This window comes from Amblyomma mixtum, chromosome 4 (genome assembly GCF_055824585.1).
Source record: "Amblyomma mixtum isolate Tamu chromosome 4, ASM5582458v1, whole genome shotgun sequence".
NCBI classification, from domain to species: Eukaryota; Metazoa; Arthropoda; class Arachnida; order Ixodida; family Ixodidae; genus Amblyomma; species Amblyomma mixtum.
Window position 1 is genome coordinate 100,533,416 of NC_143015.1, and position 24,372 is coordinate 100,557,787.

General features: G+C 49.0%; 1 protein-coding gene and 1 long non-coding RNA gene across 2 annotated transcripts in view; both read right to left on the reverse strand.

The window, feature by feature from the left end:
* The window catches only part of LOC149347594 (uncharacterized), a 44,362-nt gene extending 20,345 nt beyond the window's left edge, over positions 1-24,017 (reverse strand). Inside the window, exons 1-3 of the mRNA XM_089541608.1 lie at positions 24,000-24,017; positions 23,570-23,694; positions 21,222-21,363 (exon numbers count right to left, since the gene is read on the reverse strand). Coding sequence (XP_089397734.1) covers positions 21,222-21,363; positions 23,570-23,694; positions 24,000-24,017 — 285 coding nt within the window. The remainder of the gene's footprint in view (positions 1-21,221; positions 21,364-23,569; positions 23,695-23,999) is intronic.
* On the reverse strand, positions 5,969-7,732 carry LOC149347595 (uncharacterized). The gene is made up of 2 exons (XR_016292544.1): positions 7,119-7,732; positions 5,969-6,212 (listed from the first exon to the last, which is right to left on the reverse strand). It is a non-coding gene; the product is annotated as an uncharacterized LOC149347595 (long non-coding RNA).
* Positions 24,018-24,372: the final 355 nt, after the last annotated feature.

Sequence of the window (24,372 nt, forward strand, 5' to 3'; positions counted from 1 at the left end):
AAAACAGCCGAAGGTGGTCGAAAAACCTCCTTTGCAACAATCACAAAACGCGAGTCAGGCGCCCCCGCGTGACACATATGAAGGGGGAGACATTCAAAACGCAATGGATACAGACACCAGAGTCCCCTTGAAAAGACCTCTACCCAGAGAGGAAAACACAGACGACAGTACTCCCAAAAAGGCGGCAGAAAGTCCTAACGAGGACGCATCGGCTAAAACCCACATGAACGTTAGGCCGGACATGAACACACTATTGAAGCGGGTTGACGCTCAAGACGCTAGAATTGATGCCCTTACCGCCAGGGTAGACAAAATAGCCGAACGTGCTGACAATCTGACGGCGGAATTCGTCACGTTCAGGGAACGAACCATGGGTTGCTTCCAGCAAATTCTGGAACAACTAGCAAACATAGAAGCCAGGCTTCCCCCTGTTGCCGGCAACACCCTCCCCTCGCTGCAACCGCAGCAGCAGCCTCTATAGGACATCATGGCCCCTAGCCAACAAATTAGAATCTGGCAGTGGAACTGCAGAGGCTTCCAGTCCAAAAGATGGAACCTGCAGGCACACATTCAAAAAAACATAACCACACCGGACGTAATCACGCTGCAGGAGGCAAGCGGCATGGTCAAATTAAATGGCTACGCCGCGTACACCCCGCTAGAAGTGCAAAAAGAGCACAAACCCAAGTCGTTCACGGCCACGCTAGTGCATAGAAATCTAACGGCAACACAACACGCACTCGAAAACACAAGCGAGGACTACGTGATGTTAGAAATAATCCCAAACAGAAAGGGGGACAACAGTCTCTTTATTCTGAATATATACAACTCACCGAAAAACCGGGGCACAGGGCTGGCGGACCTATTACGTAAAGCCATTAGACTATCTTATAAGAAGGGATTAGTAATCACGGGGGACTTCAACGCCCCGCATCCGGCATGGGGATATCGAACGGCCTCCCCTAAGGGAAACAAACTATGGACAGAAATCCAAAACTTAAGGCTCACGCTACTAAACAACCCGCAAGACCCCACGAGGATAGGCAATAGCGTCAGCGTAGACACGTCCCCAGACTTGACGCTAGGCAAAGACCTCGAGGGTGAACGATGGTCAAACACAGGACACACCTTGGGTAGCGATCACTACATCATAGAGATTGAAACACAAACCAGGCCGATGAAGGGGAAGCTGCGCGAAACGAAGCTGACAGACTGGGACACCCTCCGAAAAGTTCGGGACAGAACCGCTCCGAGGGAGATATCGGATCTAAATCAATGGGTTGAGACACTCAAAAAAGACGTAAACAGTCACACTAGACAGACCCCAACCACCGAACATGACATCACAGACTCGAGGCTAGCACACATGTGGGAAGCCCACGAGAGCCTCTTGAAGAGGTGGAAAAAACAGAAACACAATAGAAGGCTAAAGAAGAGAATATCGACACTCGAAAAACAGATAGAAGACTACACAAACGAGCTTCAGCGTCAACACTGGGGACAAATTTGCGATGAAATGAATGGAAAGCTAGGGTGCAAGAACACGTGGCATCTTCTTCGCCACTTACTAGACCCAGGACAAACAAAGTCGGCGGCACAAGGGCAGCTTAAACGATTGATTCACAAATACCAGGGAACAGCCGCGGACCTAATAGAAGACCTGAAGAGCAGGTACCTTAACACAGACAAAGGGGGTTCATCTCCAGCTTACCAAGGAGCAGAGAACACACAGCTAGATGAGGACATCTCGATAGCGGAGGTATGGAGAGCAATGAGTCAACTAAGAACCACGTCGGCAGCGGGGGCAGATGGGGTAACCAACAAAATGCTAAGGAACCTAGATCTAGTCTCGGTCACGGCAGTCACAGATTACCTAAATGAGATATGGAAACGAGGTAGTCTACCTTCACAATGGAAACATGCCAAAGTAATCTTTATTCCAAAACCCGGGAAGAAACTTGAAGTGGACAATCTCAGGCCGATATCGCTAACGTCCTGCCTGGGGAAGCTGATGGAACATGTCATATTAAACAGACTCCAGGAATACGCAGAGGAAAGGGAGGTATTTCCTGAAACGATGCTAGGCTTCAGGAGCAAGTTGTCCACGCAGGACGTCATGCTCCAGCTCAAAGCAGACATCATAGACCCGCCCAACAAAGGGGGCGCCAAAACTATACTGGGCCTAGACCTACATAAAGCCTTCGATAACGTCAAACACGAGGTCATACTAACTAATCTGGCGGAGATTACCCCTGGAAAGCGGACCTACGATTACGTAAGGGACTTTCTAACCGGAAGAACCGCAGAAATAAATCTAGGAGATATCCAGTCAGAAACTATTAAGCTGGGAGATAGGGGAACTCCGCAGGGCTCAGTGCTCTCTCCTTTCTTATTCAACCTGGCGTTGAAGAACCTACCGCCGCTATTGAAGACTGTCGAAGGTATAAACCATACGCTATATGCGGATGACATAACAATATGGACGCATACAGGAAACGATGGGGAAATAGAACAAAATCTCCAACACGCGATCGATATTGTCCAGGATTACGCGGAATGGGCAGGACTAAAATGCTCGCCAAGCAAATCCGAACTTCTGGTGATCCGGGGGGCTAGCAAACGCGATACCAACGCAGGAGACATTCACGTACTGGTAAATGAGACTCCGGTAGCCAGAGTTGACAAAATCAGGGTCCTAGGACTTATAATACAGGACAATAGAAAGAACACAGAGACAATAAACAGGCTTAAGTCCACAATTAACATGACAACCAGGCTCATAAGGCGAATAGCTAACAAAAGACGGGGAGTCAAAGAGAAAGATCTCTGCCGAATGGTTCAGGCTTTCGTGATAAGCAGAATAGTTTACGCCGTTCCCTACCTCAAGCTAGGACTGGCGGAACAGAACAAAATAGATGGGATCATAAGGCAGGCATATAAAGCAGCATTGGGGCTGCCCCACTGCACTCCTACGGAAAGACTTCTTAAACTGGGGATCTACAACACCACCACGGAACTATGCGAGGCACATATATTTGCGCAATTAAGGAGGCTTGCGACCTCACCCCCGGGGAGAAAGATCCTGAGCAACCTAGGATTACATGATAAAATTCCGGAAAGAAACGCGCAGGCAAAATTACAGACCAAAGTTAGAAAATTACTCACTATTAAACCACTTCCAAAAAACATGCACCCTGCTTTTCACGAAGGCAGGAGGAGAGCCAGAGCAAAGGCCCTTGAAGCCAAGCTCGAAGGCTCGGAACACACAACCTATGTAGACGCGGCGGAATACGAAGGAGGCGACTCCTTTGTGGTCGTGGCCGTGAACGACTCGGGTGAAACATTAACGGCCGGTTCGGTCAAAACAAAAAACTCAGGGACAGCGGAGGAGGCGGCTATCGCCATGGCAATGGCCAGCACCAAAGCAGTCACCATAATTAGCGACTCCAAGGTGGCTATCAACAATTTTGCGCGGGGTATGATCTCCCAGGAGGCAGAACGAATATTAAGACATAAAGACTGGGACCAAAGAGAGGTGGAACTAATATGGGTGCCGGCACACTCGGGGAACAGGGGAAACGAGTTGGCTCACAGTATAGCTCGAGGTTATGTCAGCCGAGCAGTGAGCCGGGTCGAGTCCCCAAATTTCACGAGAGATGCATTCATATCATTTCACGAATACACCAATCAGTTTAAACTGGAAAGGAGGATCTATCCGCCACCAGACAAAAAGCTCGACAAAAGGCAGGAGGTAACGTGGCGTCGGCTCCAGACGCGAGCCTTCTTTAGCCCGTCGAGACTAGCACACATGTATCCAACACAATACAACGCTACTTGCAAACAATGCGGCGAGATAGCCGGATATGACCACATTTTATGGAGCTGCAAAAAGGCGCCGCCACCGGCGGACCTACTACCAGTCCCTTCTCTAGAGCGGTGGGAGGCTATACTGGCCAGCTCAGACCCGTTGACGCAAGTCCGGGCCACTGAGTGGGCTCACAAGGTCGCCAAGAGCCATGGGCTCGAAGCCACCTAGTATAATACCCACTAGGGCTCAGTGCTGACAATAAACGTTTTCCAATCCAATCCTCCGAAGAAATTCTAGCCGCCGCGGCCGGGATCGAACCCGCGTCTTTTGGGTCAGCAGCCGAGGACGCTGAGCCACCGCGGCGGCGCATTTAGCTTCCGTTAGCACGCTACTCCCATACGTAAGGACGCATTCTTGAAAATGGTTTTTTGGAAACATTTTTGCTGAGCCAAGGCAGCTCCCAGGCCGACGCCACTCGCCTCCGTACAGCGAATCAGCCCGGACAGAAACACACATCCCTACCGAGGCGACGCCTATAGTATACCACCCCTGGTTTCCTTGCTCAATGGAGATAGGACGAGAGAGTTTTGGTGACAACGAACGACGACGAGAGAAAGGGGAAGAACGGACCGCATACGAACGCTTGGTGGTTGTGTGCGGATTTAAATACAAAGATGGAGAAGCAGAACGAAGCAGCTGAGGTGGGCAGACAGGGGGCGAAGCGTCTGAAGTTTGGCCATACGGCGATGACAGTGGCGGGTCACGTGTCCTCTGAATCCACAGGGCAAACAAACAGGGCCATTGTCCGATCTGTGCCAAGGATTGCAAATATGCGGAAGTGTGTCTGTGTGTGTGTGGGGGGGTGAGGGAGGAGGGACCGGAGCCATTCGTAGAAACAGTCCTGTTCGCGGGGAGGGCTGACTGGTTAGAAACACGGCAGCATTGTGTCTGCTATCATTTCTGTGTGTGTGAAGGAGACGACGATTGGAGGGGGCGCTGATACCTGGCAACAGCTTCAATGTAGGTCAAGGAGAGCGACTTAAGGAATTTTACAGGCAGCTGGAAGGGCTTCAGCGACTTCGGCTCGGAAGACCTGCTGCAACGACACCAGAGGAAAAGTAGAGTCGAGATGCAGGGGCACTACAGAGACCGGATGTGCAACTTCCTCCCGAACAGACCGCTTGATATGGTTCAGCAGTGGCGTCAGTTCGGAGTGAAACGTCAGGGCCGCAAGAGGCTCCGGCTGCGAGAGCGGAGAACTACTGAGCAAAGCGTCTTTGGCGAAGTTTATCCTAGCTCTAGCATTGACTGATAACATGAGCAATGGTCTTTGAAGTTTTGTCCAGGAGCACTTGGAACGCATCATGGTCAATGGCATTTAGGATGTTGTTGATCTTGGCGCTCTCTGGCATAGCTTGCACGCGCTTGTAGAGGTCACGACCTCTTCGGTATGACTGTGGAAGTTCCTCCGCGCGCAGCTTACAGATGGCAGTGCGGTCGAAGACGTCGAAAATCTCTTCTCGAAGACCAAGGAAATCCGATATCGACCACCCAGGCAGCACAACAACATTGGCCGAACGTCGCGCAAGTGTTGGCAAAACTTGGCACGAACATCGGTCCTACACTGGCATTTGGGCCGAGCGCTACCACTTCACACATTGGCCTTACTTTCATGCCAGTTTTGGGCCAACGCTCGGCCGATCAAGCGGCCAACGCAGTCCCGATGTTCGTTCTGCAGCATGGACCAGCAAAGGTCTCATACTGGCATCCAACTTTCAAACATTGGTAGCCAACTTTCAAACATTGGTAGCCAGCTTTCGAATAATGGTTTCCAGCTTTCGAATATTGGCATCCAGCTTTCGAATAATGGTTTCCAGCTTTCGAATAATGGTTTCCAGCTTTGGAATAATGGAATCCAGCTTTCGAACGCTGGCACATGCAATTAACCCACTCGCCAATGACCGGCACTGTGGATGGATGTACATACATACCATTCTACCTAGTAAATATTCATAAATGAGGTTGCGAAAGAATTCCAGAAAAAAGACCCGTTTATTGCTTTGAGTTACAAGAATCACGCTTCTAGCGCACACAGGATGGTTTGCGCTACCACCAGCCACCGTGGGGAGTAAAGAAAAGTGGCCCAAGAGCATGGTGGCAGAGGCTGTGGGAAAACAATTTATTTTCAAGTTTGGTGCGTGCCGATCAGGTTGGACAAAGCATCTCGGCAAGCTGCTGCGGCACGGCTAAGGCATCCATAAAGCGCTCAACGGAGCTGTCCTCCAGTGAACTGATCAGTCATATCCAAAGTAATCGTTGCACTCCACTTGCAAGGGGACTGCTGGACTCATTCAAAGAAATTCCTCGTCCAGTTCTTGCACGATGGCCTCACGAAGCGCCAAGCCTGCAAAGAGATGCATGATGTCATGGTAAGTTGAATTATGGCCATCACAGAAGAAAAACAAACATGATTAAATAACACCGAATTTTGTGAAACACAGTCCTCGTGAAGACACTAGCAACATATTTTACACGATAATTTTAAATTTATTCTTAAGAACCAGCACCACATTAGTTGCACAAAGTGGAATTTAATTTACTAAACTTCTCTTATACCAAATGGTTTAATTTAGTCCAATGTGTCGTGTCGCACTCCCAGTAAATATATTCAATGCGAGATAAGCAAATTAATGTGATATTGAAAACAGATTAATGTATTATTTTGTTTTAATATAACTCGTATCTCTAAATTGCGAGGTAATTTTTTATTCCAGTAAACATGCACAGGTTGTAGCGTCTCTTCCACATGGACGTCAAAACAACATTTTTGATTAGTTTTATTTAATGGGGTTAAAAATGCGGCTTGCGATTTTTGACGAAATACGCTGAACGCAAGGAACTCAGGGCACCTTTGTTTTACCTTAGTTGCTTCACATGCATGCTATAGTTGGATTCGAAACTGCAACTTGAAAACCACACAAAAATACTAGTCTTATAGTCCAGAGTAATGCCCTTTTTCATTGCGAGAGAACTTGGGCAAAAGCTTTAACCAGTAATTGCGGATTTTCTATTGAGTCTGCAAGAGTAGAAGGCAAAAAGAAACACTACGGAAGTATTACACATATCCTTACCAACTAGTCTGCAGTGGAAAATTAATTAAGCGGTTCTGATTTCCGTCGTGCATAAGCGGTAAAGGACATATTCCCGAATGCATCCTATCTCAAGTCATATGAGTTCAAACCCGCTGTTAGCCAAAGTAGTGAATCTTTAGTGAGTTCATCTCACCAAAGACGAAAAATTAAATTCTCACCATTCGGCCACAATTCCACTGCGCAAGACGTCAAGCAAGCCATTTCGAATGAGAGTGGGTACACAGAAGTCGTCCTCGTGCTTTTTGGCTCGCTCTCTTCTCCTGCCTAAAAAATAAAGGCGCATGTAGTCAAAGCAACATTTACTACAAAAACCACTTTAACTTCCAGACGTATATCAAGGTAAAAGAGTTTTAGTACTTACAAAAGATCTTGCAGGCGGTACGAACAGCGTCGGAGCTCTCCTAATATATGAGTGTGGCTTTTCGCGTGCACAGACTATGAACGGTGCTAGCTCGAGTGTGCATGCATTTTCGTCGCGTTGGTTCTGCACGTGGTTGAGCTCCGCCGTGCAGTCAAGAATGTCTTATTGTGATGAGTCGCGCGGTTCCAAGACGAGCAGTGGAGACGATGGTGTGTGTGTGTTGGGGGGGGGGGGGGGGGGTTGCTGGAGGGGAGAGAGTAATTTTCCTTTACACAGGTTTTGTGGTTCCGAGAAAAGTCCTCGAGCTGAAAGGTGGAGACAGGGAGGTGGAGGAACAGCGAAGCGCGTAGCTGCGTGCGAGGGAAAACAGGTTTGAGAAAGTGACAACCAAAAAGAAAAAATAGCGCTTCGCGGGGTGGGGGGTTAGCCCGCTCCCTGCAAAAGGGCACGGCCGGGAGAACAAGTGGGGAGATATTGGACTTGAAGACTTGAAAGAGAGAGGGAAAGAGGCCAAAACACGTGAAAAGGGTTTGGAATTTTTGGAGAATGAGTCACATGGCCACAGGCAGTACAGAAAGCAATATCTACAAGAGAGAAGTGGATGGGAAACACGGAAGCGTCAAAGTATTGCTACAAAGCTGCAGCAAAAGCCTGAAAATTTTCAAGTGAAAAACTTGGAGCTTCAAGATGCATTTCGCCAAAACGACTTGAGACACTCGCGTATTTTGTGGGGCCGTATGATGTGGCTTCTGTTAGTTCAAGATAGCTTAAAATGTTACCACATAACAAAAATATAAAGCAAAAAAAATATCCAAGCAGAATGCGCGCTCTTTCATAGTTTCATGTACCGTACAGTCGGGGACAAAAGTCTCCGGACCACATGTTCCTCTACCGAAGTCGATAGCTCTGCTATTAGTCGGCGGCTGGAGACCACACTTGTGGAGGTAAAAGTTAAATTTTTGTTCTTTCATCTGCACAAGTGCGCTCTCCAGCCGCTGTCTGATAGTAGAGCTATAAGCTTCGTTTGAGAAACACGTGGTCCGGAGACTTTTGTCCCCGACTGTACATGCGCCAAACAAGCTAGGTTAACATGCGTCTAACGCCAGTTGTCAGTCCATTTATTCAGTGGTCGTCGAAGAATCCTCAAATTGTTTGTTGGGGTGGAGGTTTCGCGCAAAAAGCAAACAAACAAAGGCATGTTGAATTGTGGTTCGCAACTACTTTCGATGGTTTTCATCAATAAAGGTGATGTTCGAAAGAAAAAAAAACCTGCGAGTAAATATGCAAAGACGTGAGCAAGAGCTATATAGCCCCCAATGCAAATTACGCAACAGAAGAATAAAATGGTCAAAAACAACAATTTCCAACACAACGATTTGCAGAAAAGGAAGGAAATAGCAAATCACAAAACACAGGAAAGGCGCGATCACAGGGCAAGACGTAGGGAAGCGTAGGAATCGCTTAGCACGTGTCCGCGTGCGTTTATGAAGCACCCGCCTAATATTTCACGAGCGCAACGCATAATTCGAAATTACGAGGCGACTGCTTCGTTTCTGGACGTTGCCAAAACTGGGCACAATTTCGGTTTAGCGAATGCACTTGCGCTAATCTATTACGTTTGTATCGCGATCTCCCTGAAGCAGACACCAGCTGCGTACTGCGGCAGTGAATTCCTAGAGCGAATAAAAAAAAAGTGATTTTTTTATTCCAAAAATTTAATCAAATGAAACTTATTTGATTTTTGTTGAAGGCACCTGTTGACAATTTTTGTTGAAGGCGTGTCGGGTGTAATCAGAACGTTAATTCTGATCAACAGGACTTCGATCGCAATTCTCCTAAACGTATTATTGCTGCTCACTGCGCAACCAGAGTGCAGCTTTTCCAACGGAATCATGGGTAGCTTTGCTCACAAACTGCAAAAGTGTTCGGTTAAAATATAATAATATATAAAACCAAATCTTTGAACTCGCATGTTTTAGCGCGTTCGAAAATTATGAACTGCCGATATGGTACTCGACAATAAAAATAATTTTGAACCCATTTTAATGGATGACACAATGTTTACCAACGTTTGCCAGTATACTTTGAACACTGGATAAGCGGTGGCAATCCTAGGCCAATATAGCCAGCTCCCGGAAATGGCATAGCCAATTCTGGCAAAGAGTGGAACAACACTGGCTAACATGGCCCATGATAGCCAGGATTCGATGATGGCACAGCCAGCAATGGCAAACAGTGGGGCAATCCTGGCTAACCTGGCCCATGATAGCCAGGATCTAATTATGGCTCAGCCAATACTGGTAAAGCGTTGGACAACCAGGGCCATTGTTGGATGTGCTAAGGAGTGGCACAACCAATATCGGATGCTCACTGGCAACTATGGGCCTAGTTAGGGCCACGCTTTGCCAGTGGATTTCCAATATTGGCCCGCTGCCGTGTGCTACCTGGGGTGCACGTCCGTCACGTCCGTAATTTTAGAAAGAGCGCTCAATTACGGGTAATCATCCCACTTTCTACGGGTGCTCACCCAAGGCACGAAGCTCCAGCGCAGAGGACGGGTGGCAGCTAGACCCCGGGACTCTGGCCCTGAGTCCTCAGGCATTGTTTCTGACAGGAGCATCGGCAGCGAAGTTTCAGAGCGGGAGCAATCCGATCCCTCAAGCAATTTTAAGTGTTCGTAATGAAGAAAAACGGCGGATGTAATTCGCAGTGTCAAGCAACTGGCAACTTAAAGGACAGCCAGTCCAAGCGCGGGCGGCCACGGCAGCACACAGCCGCTTAATCGCTCTCATCTTCATCTGCCTGGACAACATAAGGCGCATCCGTCGTGGTTCGCTTCAAATTTTGTTGAACTAATCACTTTTTAATTATACTTCGACGCACGTAATGCCCGCCTTGTTGTGCAATCCATCGGCATGGAAAAAAATTACCGACGATTACGTTACTTCCTAATGCGAAATTTGAGCGCAGCAAAAAGCTGTTTCACCTTTTCGATAGATTGAGGCAAAGAAATCGAGCAACACATGTATGCGCTATCACAGAGTTTTTTTTTATTTTTCACACGTATTCCTTTAACAAAGATTCCACTAACAGTTCTTGACAGTCATGAAGGAAGCTTTGTGGTCGGAGAAATAGACTGATATATGTTCGACTTGGTACACCAATGCTTGATTCTCAAAGACGAGATCTATACAAGTGCCTCGCGAGGTTGTCACAGCCGTGGGACGCGTTACGAGCGAGAGGAACGGGATGTTCTCCCGCATAAGTGTTAGGAAATTGCTGTTTGTCTTTATGTCAACATTAAAGTCCCCCACTACTAACATCGGTGTTGATCGATGGACGGTTAATGCGAGTTGCAGGAAGTGCACGACGTCTTTCGTGAGTGCGGTAGGGGCGAAGTAGGCAGCTACTACCAGTAAGCTGTTGGGCAACTTTGCGGCGCACAGTTCGCCAAGTTCATGTGACGTGCCAAACATTTCGACTGGTATTGCAGAGAGACCTGTGCGCAAGTAGATAGCGACTCCCGCCGCTGTGTTGTGGTCTCTGCGAGCACCACAGCAGTATAGGAAATCTATGATTTCGAGAAGCTCTTCGGGATCCATCCAGGTTTCAGCAAAGCAAACTACAGAGGAATGGCGCAGAATGTGATCGTGGTGTACATCCTTGGCATGTGCGGCAAGGGAGCGTACGTTAAGAATGTGGTTGTGAATGATGAATCAAGTGCTGCCAGCGAATGACGCGTCCATTGGCTGTCTGCGTGTGTTACTGATGTGTGGTTAACATGTTAAGCTTCGCCTGTAAGAGTGGAACGCGACAGCGTCTTGCAACGCTGCCAGGGAGTCCACAGAACGCCATCGCCAATTCGGCTGTACGCCTTGCTGGACGGTAAATTTATTTTTTGAGGAAAGGAAATGTATCTCTCTCGCATATCTGGGTGGACACCTGCACCTCGCCGTAAGGGGAAGGGGGAAGATGGGAGTGAACGAAGACGCCGTATTAGCTAGACGCGCCTTTGTTCATTCCAAACCATTCAGCTGGCATTACGGAGTGGCTAGCGTGCTCGTATCGCACTCCGGAGACCCTGGTTCGATTCCCCAACTCGACCAATTTCGTTCTCGGTTTTATAGATTTATGCGGTCTAACTAGAAAGGTTAATTAGGCTATTTCATATTTACATTATTGCATTTCTATCCATCGTGTTCTGTCATTAACCTGTCAATTGTTGGAACTGTCTAGGATGTTCGACACAACGTATATGAAACGAGCAACGTCTTACTGAGTGGGGAAGTGCGTGGTGGTGGAGGGAACGCGGCTTCGTACTTATCTGTTTTTTTTTCAGCAGCGTCCCCTTCCGCGGACGCTGTTGTCGCTGCGGCGCGCGTCTTTCTTTTCTTTTCTTCTGACCTCTTCATTCTCCTCTATATTAATTAGGCTAATTGATTAATTAAGCAATTAACTAAACTCAGTCCAACTTAGTTGCAGCATCACTATACGATCCCTTTGATTGGTTGCATGGTTACTAGCCAAAGTACAATTGGCCCCATTTGAAATTCGCGCACTGTGACGTCACGAGCATTTCGACCAATTGAAAAGCATGACACTGGGGGCGGAGCTGGTTACGAGGCCGACGCCGACGCCGACGCCGACGCGAAACCCAGGAACGGACGCCAAAGAGCTGCGCTCTAAAAACGGGCATATGTTCCACAGATACTGAAAGCATAATTACGTAGAAAAAGCAAAAACATAAGGTGTAGTGTCCTCCAAAAATGTGAAGCGTGTTGGGGAAGATACAGAGGAATAGGTTCACGATACTCCGAAGTCCTAACAAACTCTCCCTCGACCCCCAACATAATGTGCCAGAAGGACTGCGCGTTTTGAAGCGAAAAGCTTCACTAGGCTGGGCGCTAGCCATAGCTAGCACTGACGCGGAAACAATCTTCTCGGATTCCAAATTGGCCGTCCGTAGTTTTGCGGGGGGCAGAATCTCGAATGCGGCACAGCGAATACTGAAACTGACCAGGGAACCTTACAAGGAAATTGAGGTGATATGGGTGCCGGCTCACTCGGGGAATCCGGGAAACGAGGCGGCCCACAACATGGCTCGAGGTTTCGCCAACCGAGTCGGTGGGTCGTCCGTATCCATGGATTACTCCAAGGAGGTGCTGGCATCTTTTCATGATATTACAACTCATTACAAATAGGAAAGACAAATTTCTACCACCTGACAAAACGTTGGATGAGGCACAAGAGACCACCTGGAGGAGGCTCCAAACGAGGTCCTTTTTTACCCCCTATCTATTATCAAAAATGTACCCGTATGACTATAGCCCCGAGTGCAGATTCTGTGGGGAAACAGCCACGTATGACCACATACTATGGCAATGTAAAGAAGAACCTCCACCGGAGGATCTAGTACGAATTCCATCTGTTGAGCGATGGGAGGCCGTGCTGGTCAGCTCGGACCCGGGCATTCAAGCCTTGGCCACCGAGTGGGCCGCTCAGGTCGCCGCCAGCCATGGTTTGGTGGCCATCTAGCGCGGACCGTCTGCATCTGCATTTCCGGAATAAATGCTTTCCAATCCAATTCACTAGGCTAGTCAACACCGAGGCTAGCGTGGGCCCCGTCGTGAGAAAAAGCCACAGGTGCGCATGCGCGAAATACGTGACGTCACGGTGGACAGCCGAACAGCGCCGTAAGGGAAGGAAAATGAAAAGAAAATTGGTTTTAAAGGGAGACTGAAGCACTTTTTCTGAAAATCGGGCTGGCAGCGGCATCCTATAGTTTTTCATGCTGTATACTGGAATATCGCATCCAAATAAGGCAAAAACAAGCGCGAATTGCCTTTTTTAGCCGAAATATGCGGCCTGTGCCGCGGGGCACGCCGCGCGGCGCGCCGCCGCCCGTGATTGGTCAAGAGAGGTCGTGACGTCACTTTGAGGACTGGAGAAGCTGCCGATGCGGATCCGGCGCTGCGTTGAGGGCAGATCGCAGCTTTCCGTGTCGTTGTAAAAGCGAATGCGGCGACTATCGTTTTTTACTGACCACCGAAGAAAAGGATACTACAGTTTGCTCATTCCACGTATCGCCTGAAACCAAAAAAGACACAAGCAAAAAACTCTATGCCTAGCACAAGCATTCGCCAGCGTCAAAGACGCGATACAGACCATGCGTAAAAGGGGCCAGCACAACATCGGCTCGTATTCTCGGAAAGGAAGGGGTGCGAACAATACTCAAGTCGATTACCACCACCGTACGCCTCCTGGCTCGCTCGGAAGAGCGTCATCCTAAAGAAAAGGCCCAAAGCACTGTGTAAATCCTGTTCTCAGTACCCGGCGTTGCAGGTTGGGGCAAGAAAGTATTTCAAGTGAACGATGAAGGAGCACAAAGTTTGTGTCAAAATTAGCGAAGCGCAGTGGCCAAGCACTGCGAGGCATGTGACCACAAGATAGTGACGCAATCATGGTGCGCTGGAAACCAAGCCAAATACGCGCACAAATACGCTTCACTCCTGGCGCGTTCAGCAGATGCCAGAAAATATTAATCGAAACGTTCGCCCTTCATAGATTTGCAGTTTAAGTTCAGTGAAGTAGTTGCCAACTATATGTGTGTTTAAAAGCCAAGCTAGCTGCAACTCGCCCGCTGCCACAACTTGATAAAGAAACCGAGTAAGGTTGCGGTGTTTTTTTGCAAAAACTCGGTTGGCATTCATTTCTCTCTTAAATTTGCATCCGAAATCAACGTCGAACGCTTTCATTTTAATTGCTTAGCTAGGATTAAACGAGATGCCGCATATAAAGAGCTTCGATGCTTGCTTGCTTTGCTTTATTGTGCTTTGCTTTGCTTTATTGTGCTTTGCTTTGCTTTATTGTGCTTTGCTTTGCTTTATTGTGCTTTGCTTTGCCTTGCTTTGCTTTGCCTTGCTTTGCCTTGCTTTGCCTTGCTTTGCCTTGCTTTGCCTTGCTTTGCCTTGCCTTGCTTTGCTTTGCCTTGCTTTGCTTTGCCTTGCTTTGCTTTGCCTTGCTTTGCCTTGCTTTGCCTTGCTTGCTTTGCCTTGCTTTGCTTGCCTTGCTTGCTTTGCCTTGCTTGCTTTGCCTTGCTTTGCCTTGCTTTGCCTTGCTTGCTTTGCCTTGCTTTGCCTTGCTTTGCCTTGCTTGCTTTGCCTTGCTTTGCCTTGCTTTGCCTTGCTTTGCCTTACTTGCTTGCTTGCTTTGCCTTGCTTGCTTGCTTGCTTGCTTGCTTTGCTTTGCCTTGCTTTGCCTTGCTTGCTTGCTTGCTTGCTTGGACACGTCGAACCGAGTATAAAATCACTAACCGAGCCTTGCTGAGCACGTCTCAGGTGGTCTGGCCGCACCTAAGCTGAGGAGTGCGACACATGCTTAAGCCTCTATATGGTTTCTTCAGGGGCTAAGTGAGCATGTTTCTACTTTTAAAAGAGGCGCTTCTTCGGAATGGTGAGACGCCTCTTATGCGCGAGGAAATCGATGGAACTGTGTCATGGTTCAGCCGCGCCTTTTCGACAGAAATCTCCAGAGATCACACTAGGACAAGCTCTGCCTGTAGCCGCTCTTACGAAAGTGTTTCGAGCAGAGTAAGCTTGCTTTACACGGCTTGAATTTATCGTCACAGCAGCGAGCGGTTGCGCTGCGAGCTTGTGGTCTTGCGGAAAACAGTGGAAGACAACACAGTCGCGGCCGTAGTTGTTCGTGGACACGAACGCAGAGTAGTACCTGTTGAATCTGATTCTCAAGGTCGGCTGACACGCTTTGTACGTCGCAACGCACGCAGTACGAGGAACAACGCATGCAGCACGAGAAACAACGCGCGCTGAAAGCGCGCTCGGGTGCGCCGAAGCATCCCCGGCTCCTCAACATGACGTCACGCTGGCCGACATGGACGAGGTTTCCCTCTCCGCTGTTCCCCTCTCCTGCGCTCGCGCGGGGCGCGGGAAATTTAAACATCGCGTTTTTAATTGGTGATTGCGCCACTGTTTTAGCCAAAATCGAAAAAATAATTTCATAGACGTGATCAGCAATGACACTACTTCAAAACCCTAGAAGGTTAGCTGATTCGAAAACCGCCTCAGTATCCCTTTAAGGAAAGGAAACGATGCCTGTCCCTCTCATATCTCGGTGGATGGTGGTGGTGGTGAAAACATTTAATAATAAAGGACAGGAGGTATGCTTGGATCAGCCCGTAAGGAACCGATCCTTACAAACACTAGGTGGAGGTCCTTAGTATGGGACCCCAGTGGCGGTGGCCGCCGCCCGGCTAAGGCTTCTTCGGCCTGTAAGTCGTGGCAGCCGAGCAGGGTCGCCTCCCAGTCCTCCCGGGTTGGGTTGGGGATGGGGGGAATAGCGGGGTTGGAGGGGTGGTGGTGGTGGTGGTGGTGAAAACTTTTAATTTCTGAAATAGAGTTTGGGAGCCACAGAGTGGCCACGCTACATGGTCGGCGTCCCTAGTCCGGGACACCGCATGACAATGCCCCGTCTCTAGCCCGTTTCACCAGAGCCCTTTGGGACTCAAGCGAGGAGCAGTTGAGAAGGGCAGTCTCCCATGCCTCTGGAAGGGGTAGGGGAAGGGGGGAGGTGGGGATTTTGAGTACATGCCCACACCATGTGGAAGATATCACAGGTCTCCCCACAGTGTGGGCATCGCCCATCCGTGTTAGGATCGTAATGCTTTAAGATTGCAGGACAGAGTAGAGTACCTGTCTGCAGGCGCCTTAAAGTTCGCTCCTCCGTCTTACTCAGCCCCTTTGCAGGGGCCGGGAAAAGGCGGTGGATGTCGGTATAATGCGTTATAATTTCCTTGAATCGCAGCAGCGGCTGGTTAGTCTCCGAGCCAGAAGAGCTGGGATGAGGAGCCCGGTGAGTAAGCGCTCGGGCAGCCGCGTCAGCGGCCTCATTACCTCGTAAGCCCTGGTGGCCAGGAGCCCAAATGATTCTTTTGGGTGTTGGATCAGTGGCAGTCCGTCTTAGAATGCAAGCAGCTAAGGGGGAGATCTCCCCTGCCAAGTAATGATCACATGCTTTTCGGGAGTCCGTAATGATGATTCTCGAATTGGCGTGGGCGGCAGCAAGCGCTATCGCTACTTCCTCGGCTCGCATTGAATTCGGGGCTCGAAAAGAGAGTCCATCAACGTGCATTTCCTGGTGAACGACAGCGGCCGTGTAAAATCCCGTGGGCGATGGGCCTGCTACGTCTACATAATATACACCGGGTCGGGAGCCGTGTTGTCTCTCAAGAGCCCGAGCCCGCGCTTGTCGCCTGTTTACGTGCATGTCGGTGTCCATGTTACGGGGGAGCGGGGAGACCCAGAGCATATGGCGCCACAGTACTGGGAAGCTGGAAACACTGGAAAGCTAAAGGCCAGCCAACAGTGCAATCGGCCGAGCCGGTACCCGCGACACGCCAGATGCGACAGGCACCGCACGAGGGCTAGAATGACTCGGCGAGTTGAGACACAGCGAAAGCCACCTGACCCATTGTGGCGACGCTGCGGTAGTTGTTGCGGGACGAGTGAAGCTTGTAGCAGGCCACAGAGAAGCAAGCATAGCTACCACCCGAAAGAGCGCAGCAGAACGCGTTTCAGTCTAAGGCCATTCTTGAATCGAGAGGGGAATGCTCGTAGGCATTGCTTTCTTAGTTCGTCCCCCTCCCGCATTCTTTTAGTCCTGGTCAGGTGGTCGAGACGCGCGACCGGGGTGCGGAACAAATCAATGTCGCGTGGCGTCTGGAGCCCGATGAAATGAACGCGCACATAAGCTCTTCGGCTTTTGTCGGGTCTAGGCGGCCCAAGCTACTGTCAGTCTGCGACCGCGCCGAGCGCGGCTGAAGAATAGGACCCTTCGTGTCGCGACGGGGGTAGTTAGCAGATTCCGAGAATGAGTCATTGCTTTTTGCTTTTTCTTTTTTTGCTGCTGCCGAAAAGGTTTTGAGTATGTGTAGTTTATGGTATGGTCATTAACTTTTGAAGCAGTGGTCTTGCATTTCTTTTAATGCTAATGGTTTGACAATGCACAGGTAGTGCTTATGTATAGCAGCGCCCGCTGTCACGCGGAAATGCTGGAAAAGACGGACCATTGTAGGACACTGGCATATGCGCCTGGAGACTCTTTGTTTAAGGATTAGACAGAGTAATGTGAGTTGCGCTCCGATATGGAGGGAAGCTTTGCCGGGTTGAGCAAAGGTGACGGCACTAAGCGGTCACGCAAATGAAGGGAAGTAAGCACATTCGTAATTCTAGTGGTAATTACGAGTTGAACTCCATTACAAAGAGGGCGAGAAAACTGAAGCGCGAGGGCCTCAGCACGTGTTTTTTCCGTGGCCCTATTGGAAGTGCTTAAAGTTCCCGAGAAAAAAAAATGTTTGGATTTGTTTTCTCCGCATTTGCATCTCTGAAGCGTCACCGTTTTGTTCTCTTTGTCGTTTAGTTGGAGCGGTTTTCTTTGATCAAAATTCCGAAGCGAGTGGCTTCCATTACAAAAGAAAACAAAATTGGCTCAACTAGGTCCGGTAGGCCAGCTTTCCAGGCATGCGCTTTCGAGCGAGGGCTGTGGTATGTATCAAAATTGACAGCCTTTGTTTAACCTTATCCGAAAACCTGGCAGTTCTCTGAGGTTGGCCGTGTGCTGCCCTGCTGGAGGTATGGTCTTAGCGTAGGCCTGATCACTAATGCTCGAGGACCACTGCAAGATGTGCAGGGCTTCCTGGCCGACCTGTCGAGCAGGACTCGGACACTGACGTACATTCGTGGTGCACCGATCAGCTGCCACCACTTCGTGACGTCTTCTTGGCGGCGGACGGACTGTAATGATCGGAGGCCCAGCCAGCGGAGAACGGCGAGACAGTCAGGCGCCATCAGGTATGCGGCCAAAAGCGTTGCTGTTTCTCGGCGTTGGCGTGGACAAAAGCTCTAATCCCCTTCGCCGGCGATGCTGAATGCGGCTCTGGTGCCGGACTGCGCTCCTGGGGACTGGCAGCGGAAACAGGCGAGCCAGCCGGGCGCCATCAGCCCACTTCGGCCGAAGCGCTGCTGCTCGGGGAAGACAAAAGAGACACTGCTTGGGGCAGCTACTGGCGACGGCGTCGGCGTACACAAAGGCGTCTAATCCCCTTCGCCGGGGAGGCTGAGTGCGGCGCTTCTCCTGGACTACCCGTGGACCGACGGACGAGACCCAGTGGCGACGACGGCGGGGCGACGGCGCCGCCAACTCAGTGCCCGCGTGCGCCCTGAGGAGCCGACACAGCGGAGGGGCGTAACGGCTTTGTCCCTGAAGAGGTCACCGGTGTGAGCGGTCAGCGTACGCGTCCCCATCGATCAGGATTATCACACAGCAGCAACGACCTTTGGGCCTGGTGAAACAGTACGCGACTGAGAGACGCCAAGTTCCTCCTTGCCCGCATGTATGTGTGTCTGTGCGGTGTGCGCGGCCACGTGGGGAGGGCGGAGCCTAAGAAGACGCTAGCGGCCAATTGGACGCTCAACCAGAGATCAGATTCCCTAGCTGGGTGCCTGGGGAATGTTAACTGCATTTAAGCAGCAATCTGCGGTGTGCCAGATCATCCTCCCCCATTTTCTGACTTTGGTCTATTTGCTACTGTACATAATGTAAAATAAACTTTCAAGTTTGCTATTCCTCCCGAAGGCTTCCCTCCGTAGTCTGGCTGCCCTTACGGTCTGATCCAAACACCTCCTGTTCCTTCTGAAATAAATGTTTTCACCACCACCACCACCACCTAATGCGGTGAAGACCCTGGTCCCGATCCCCGAGCACATCAATACCTTGAACCGCACCGTAAGGGCCTTAAGGAAAATGAAATGAAATGAAAATTTGTTTTAAGTAAAAGAAATGCTTGTCTCCCATATCTTGGAGTACACCCGAAAGGAGTGACGTCACACCAAGCTGTGCATGAGGAACCCCTCAAATCTCGGTGGACACCCCAACGGCGCCGTAAGGAAAGGAAAATGAAAAGAGAATTGGTTTTAAGGAAAGGAAACGACTCCTGCCTCTCTCATATCTCGGTGGATACCCGAACCGCGCCGTATAAATTGCTTTTAAGGAAAGCAAATGCCTGTCTCTCATATCTTGGTACACCCGAGAGGAATGCACGCCACAGTACATGCCTCTAAAGCAACCTTCTAAGACTGCACCGTATTCAGTTTGGTTTCAGTTTAGTTGGCTCCTCCTCCGCCTTGCCGCAGCTTTTAGGTTCGAGATATCCAGGCTTAATCTTAGCTAAGCCACAGCCAATTTTTTTCGGATTTGCCACAACCGCTTCTTATTAATGGTGGAAAAAACAGCGCAAAGTAAGAGAGAAAACACAGAAAAGAGGAGAGACACTACAAGCACTGACTCGCAACTAAGGTTTATTAGAAAGAACAGAACACAATATATACAAAAATCACCCACGACTGGGTACGTCATAACAAATTACGTGCAAGCGTGCAAGATAATCTAAACAGAAGCATCGCGCGTGTGCACCCGGTTATTTAAGTACCTAAATTCCAATTCTGACAAGGCCACTGAAGGATCACTCACGCACCGTTTGCCGGTTTTTCGGATAAAGAACGCTTCCATCAGCTCCCGGGTCAGCTTATCTTGGTGGAAAAAAAGCACGTCAGTTTTCGGGAAAAGGGGTGTGCATTTGCAAACCCGGCAGTGTGCGGGAAGGTTGTCTCACGAGTCACTGCCGAATAGGTTGCGGTGCTCAAAGAGCCTTACATTTACACAGCGCCCCGTTTGCCCGATGTACTCCTTACCGCAAGACAGTGGCAATCGATATACAACACCCTTTTTGCAAGGAATGAAAGGCGCCACATGTTTTGTTGTACAGGCCTTGCGATTCTTGTGGACACCAGCCGCCAGTTTTTTGTCCACTTGTGGGCAAATTGCAGCGAGCTTCTTAGGAGCCGAGAACACCACCCTAACATCGTACCTCTTTGCCACGCTCTTTAACCCATGGGAAAGCCTGTGAGCGTACGGAATTGCGGCTGGCCTACGGCGCTCACTGTCAACACGGCCTCTTCCGTTGGCTCCTGTCTTAACCCACCTCAGAACTTTTCATACTGCCCTGGAGATGACGTGGTCGGGAAAACCACTGCTTTTCAATCGTACTACTTGCTCTGACACATTTTCCGCAACACGGTGGTGGCACGACCTAGATGTGGCGGCTTTAAGGCACGCAACAGCGAAACCGTCCTTGATTAGTTTTGAGTGCCCTGACTCATAACCGAGGAGTGGCTTGACGGTACGCGGGCGGTACGCGGGCACAAGGCCTGTACAACAAAACATGTGGCGCCTTTCATTCCTTGCAAAAAGGGTGTTGTATATCGGTTGCCACTGTCTTGCGGTAAGGAGTACATCGGCAAACGGGGCGCTGTGTAAATGTAAGGCTCTTTGAGCACCGCAACCTACTCGGCAGTGACTCGCGAGACAACCTTCCCGCACACTGCCGGGTTTGCAAATGCACACCCCTTTTCCCGAAAACTGACGTGCTTTTTTTCCACCAAGATAAGGTGACCCGGGAGCTGATGGAAGCGTTCTTTATCCAAAAAACCGGCAAACGGTGCGTGAGTGATCCTTCAGTGGCCTTGTCAGAATTGGAATTTAGGTACTTAAATAACCGGGTGCACACGCGCGATGCTTCTGTTTAGATTATCTTGCACGCTTGCACGTAATTTGTTATGACGTACGCAGTCGTGGGTGATTTTTGTATATATTGTGTTCTGTTCTTTCTAATAAACCTTAGTTGCGAGTCAGCGCTTGTAGTGTCTCCCCTCTTTTCTGTGTTTTCTGTCTTAGTTTGCGCTGTTTTTTCCACCATGAATTCACACCAACTAGCCCAAATGTCTGCTTTGCTACGCTTCTTATTCATAACGCCAGCGTGGGAACTCACCATTCCTCGCATGTTGTCGTTGGGCGGCCGAATCGGGTTTGGTGGGGAAGTCCAGTATAATCCGGGGGCATAAAGGGTCTGCTGGACGCGGTTGGGTTCGTCCGTCGTGTTACTCGTGCTCAGTCCCACGATGTCGGCAACTCTGCGGACGATGGCCAACCAAGGAGTAGTCCCATAATCGAGTACAAAAGCCATTAAAGTAAGGCTGCACTATTAATGGCGTAGAAAAGTAATCATGACATCGCTGTCAAGAGCCAAACACTACCAGCTTGTTGTCGCAGGTTGTTACAAAAAAGACGAAACGTAAGGGCCATGCAGTATGTGTCTTCTTCTTGTCTGACTGTTGCATGCTCTTGACCTGCGCCGCAGTCTGATCACAAGCACGAAACATGCCGTATAGAAGCATGGTAGCTGGTAGGAAGGGCACTCAATACGTTTTCCACCTATGTATGTTCAGCCAGTGTGAGTTTGCCATGTCTTTTCCGGCGCAACGTTGCACTGGGATTTCAATCTGAAGTGTGAACCCAAAGTCGAGGGTGGCAAACGCAGTACGATGTCGCTATAAAAAAAATTGAAATACTTCGAGCTTTGTTTCGTGAATAAATGTGAGCAAAGGAAAGAAGGCAGCCTGAAGAAATCGATGAAATCATGATGGCTGGTAAGGTGATGACACGCCTTCCTAATATGAAGCACAGGTTTGGGCCAACTGGCTTAATAGGGTGAGCAATCAATGGAAAGTGTGTCTATTCAGGGCGACCCAAGAAAGCACTTTTGGATGAAATGAGCCGCTAACGACATTGGGAAAAAATCACTGGTACAGCTAGTGCAATGGTACACTAATCAAATATTGAGGTTGGTGTGGTTATCAGAATCGTTCATTAGGATTTGTTGAGGCCAAACGGCAGTTCCTGGTAAGTGCCTCGACTTTTTATTGCTAAATTAAAAACATTCCGCTAACAGGTATGAAAATTTAGTTTACTCATACTTAGGACACATACAGCAGAATTTTATTCTGGAATTAATGACGGCTGCGAAACCTGCCTACCACCATGATCCGGAGACCAATGGAGGAGTACATGAAAAGTAAGCATGACACTTGGTCCCCAACTTTGTAATATTTAGGGCGGGCATTTAGAGCATTATACTTTGGAGGCAAATTCTTAATATTTACCGTATTACGTGAGGCATTCAACGAGAATCTTCATGGAAATTCCTGGCAGGTATGTTGATGTCCAGAATGCGCCAGCTCACATGTGTCCTTAAACTCAAGCTGCTCTCAGGGAATGCGACTTTATATCGCCCTAAAACCTAGCAGTGGAGTGAGCAGCGTCTTCTGGACGACAGTGAAGTCAAATAGCCACAAGAAGTCTTTTGTAGCTGCAAGAATTTTCCATTGGTTCAGAGCGGATCCAATCACTGCTGCAGAAGTGGCATATTATGCTGTTTGGTTAAGACGGTTTACGGTCAAAAACAAGTAAGCTCGAACGATTTGTTCCCATGGTCAGGTTCGATAACCCGTTGAAGCCTAATCACATGACTTATGTCAGTTTCAGCGTCTTTCCGGTGCACGTGGGTTAAGAAGAACGCAATAGTGGAATGCTGCTGATTAATTCGGGTCCATCCCACTTCCGGCCCGGGCTAAAAACAAATTGCTATGTATTGAGCATGAGCTTCTAAACTAAATAAACATAAGCTAAGGATCATTTTCAATTCTTTTTGTGATTTGTGACTGCTGAGGCTTTTTACTGCTCCTTAGAAGCGGTTTCTTATTGCTAACTTTTTTAATTTTTTCTTCGCCAGTTTGGACGACAGAGCTGCTCCTTTTATTGGGTTGCATTGGCCTATCCAAGTTGCACATGCAAGGGATTTTTACCCAGGCAACCTCTTCTGCATTATTTACCAATGCGATAGGTTCACAGGCCCCGTTCGCATGAAAAGCCGGCGTTCATCCGTTCCTTGTCACAAAAAGGCAGGTGACGCACCTGTCACGGTGGGCAGGTGGGCGACGGGTTATGGGCCTCGGTCTATCAAGCCCCACTGCTGGCTTTGTTTGGAGCATCCACCTACCGTGCAGCGGCGTATCGCTAAACAGCTTCCCCACTGCGCCAGTTGTGGTATAAGGACTCGATGCGATCTATGAATCTTTGAAAGAACAGTACTTGTACGGTACGAAGCTATGATACTATCGCATGGTACTCTTGAGGGTAGGTTAAGCATTGTCTAAGTTTTATTCATCTGAAAGAGATAAAAATCTACGCGAGAACGGAACTCGCGTAAGATCTCCACGAGGAGCTCTTAACGTGCACTGACACCGCAAAGGACGAAACAGACAGGTTGCAACATCTCACCCAATGAAGTTCTTGACGTGTAACTCTGGTATACCTCGAGGGCCTACGGGCCAGACGGCAGCTGTGTGTAGGAACCGCCAATCTGGTGGTACGATGGGATTTTGTTTGCCACGAAATATGGTCCACTGAAAGAGACGAAGAAAATGAAAAAGTGAAATGCAAGGAGCGTGTGCGCATTTTCACGCCAGTTTCAGCGTCACCCTGCTTCTACTCGCATTTGCAAGAACTTTTCTCCATCATCATCATCATCAACAACCAAGAAAAGCCCACTGCAAGACAAAGGTCTGCCCCATATCCTTCCAATTCCCCTCTCCTGCGCTTGCTCCGTCCACATTATCGCCGTAACATCCCAATCTCACGCACCCACCCAACTTTCTGCCGCTCCGTGCAACGCTTGCCTTATCTTTTTATCTTGCCTGTTATCCGTTACCTTGTCTTCGCAGTACATGCTCCCCTCATGGTCATTTCCTCTTATTGATTTCAACTACGATATCATTAATGGTCAAACGTACATGGCAACCTTCCAAGGTGGAGTAGATTTCTAAAAAAGGAGTACTTATTCACTGGCATACACCCAAGCGCACCCATACGGCTTGAAAGGAAAGCTATATAGAGCTTCTACAGACACCCTGTAGTTGCTGGACGTCCCGCATAGCTCATGGTAGCATATCCAACAATTCTGGACAAAAGCACTTTTGATCGGGAAACCTTTTATTGAGCACAATTTTTTTTCACATCATGAAAGGTTCCACTACAGCAATCAATACATCCGCAAATGACCCAACGGCAGTCTTGAATTTTTT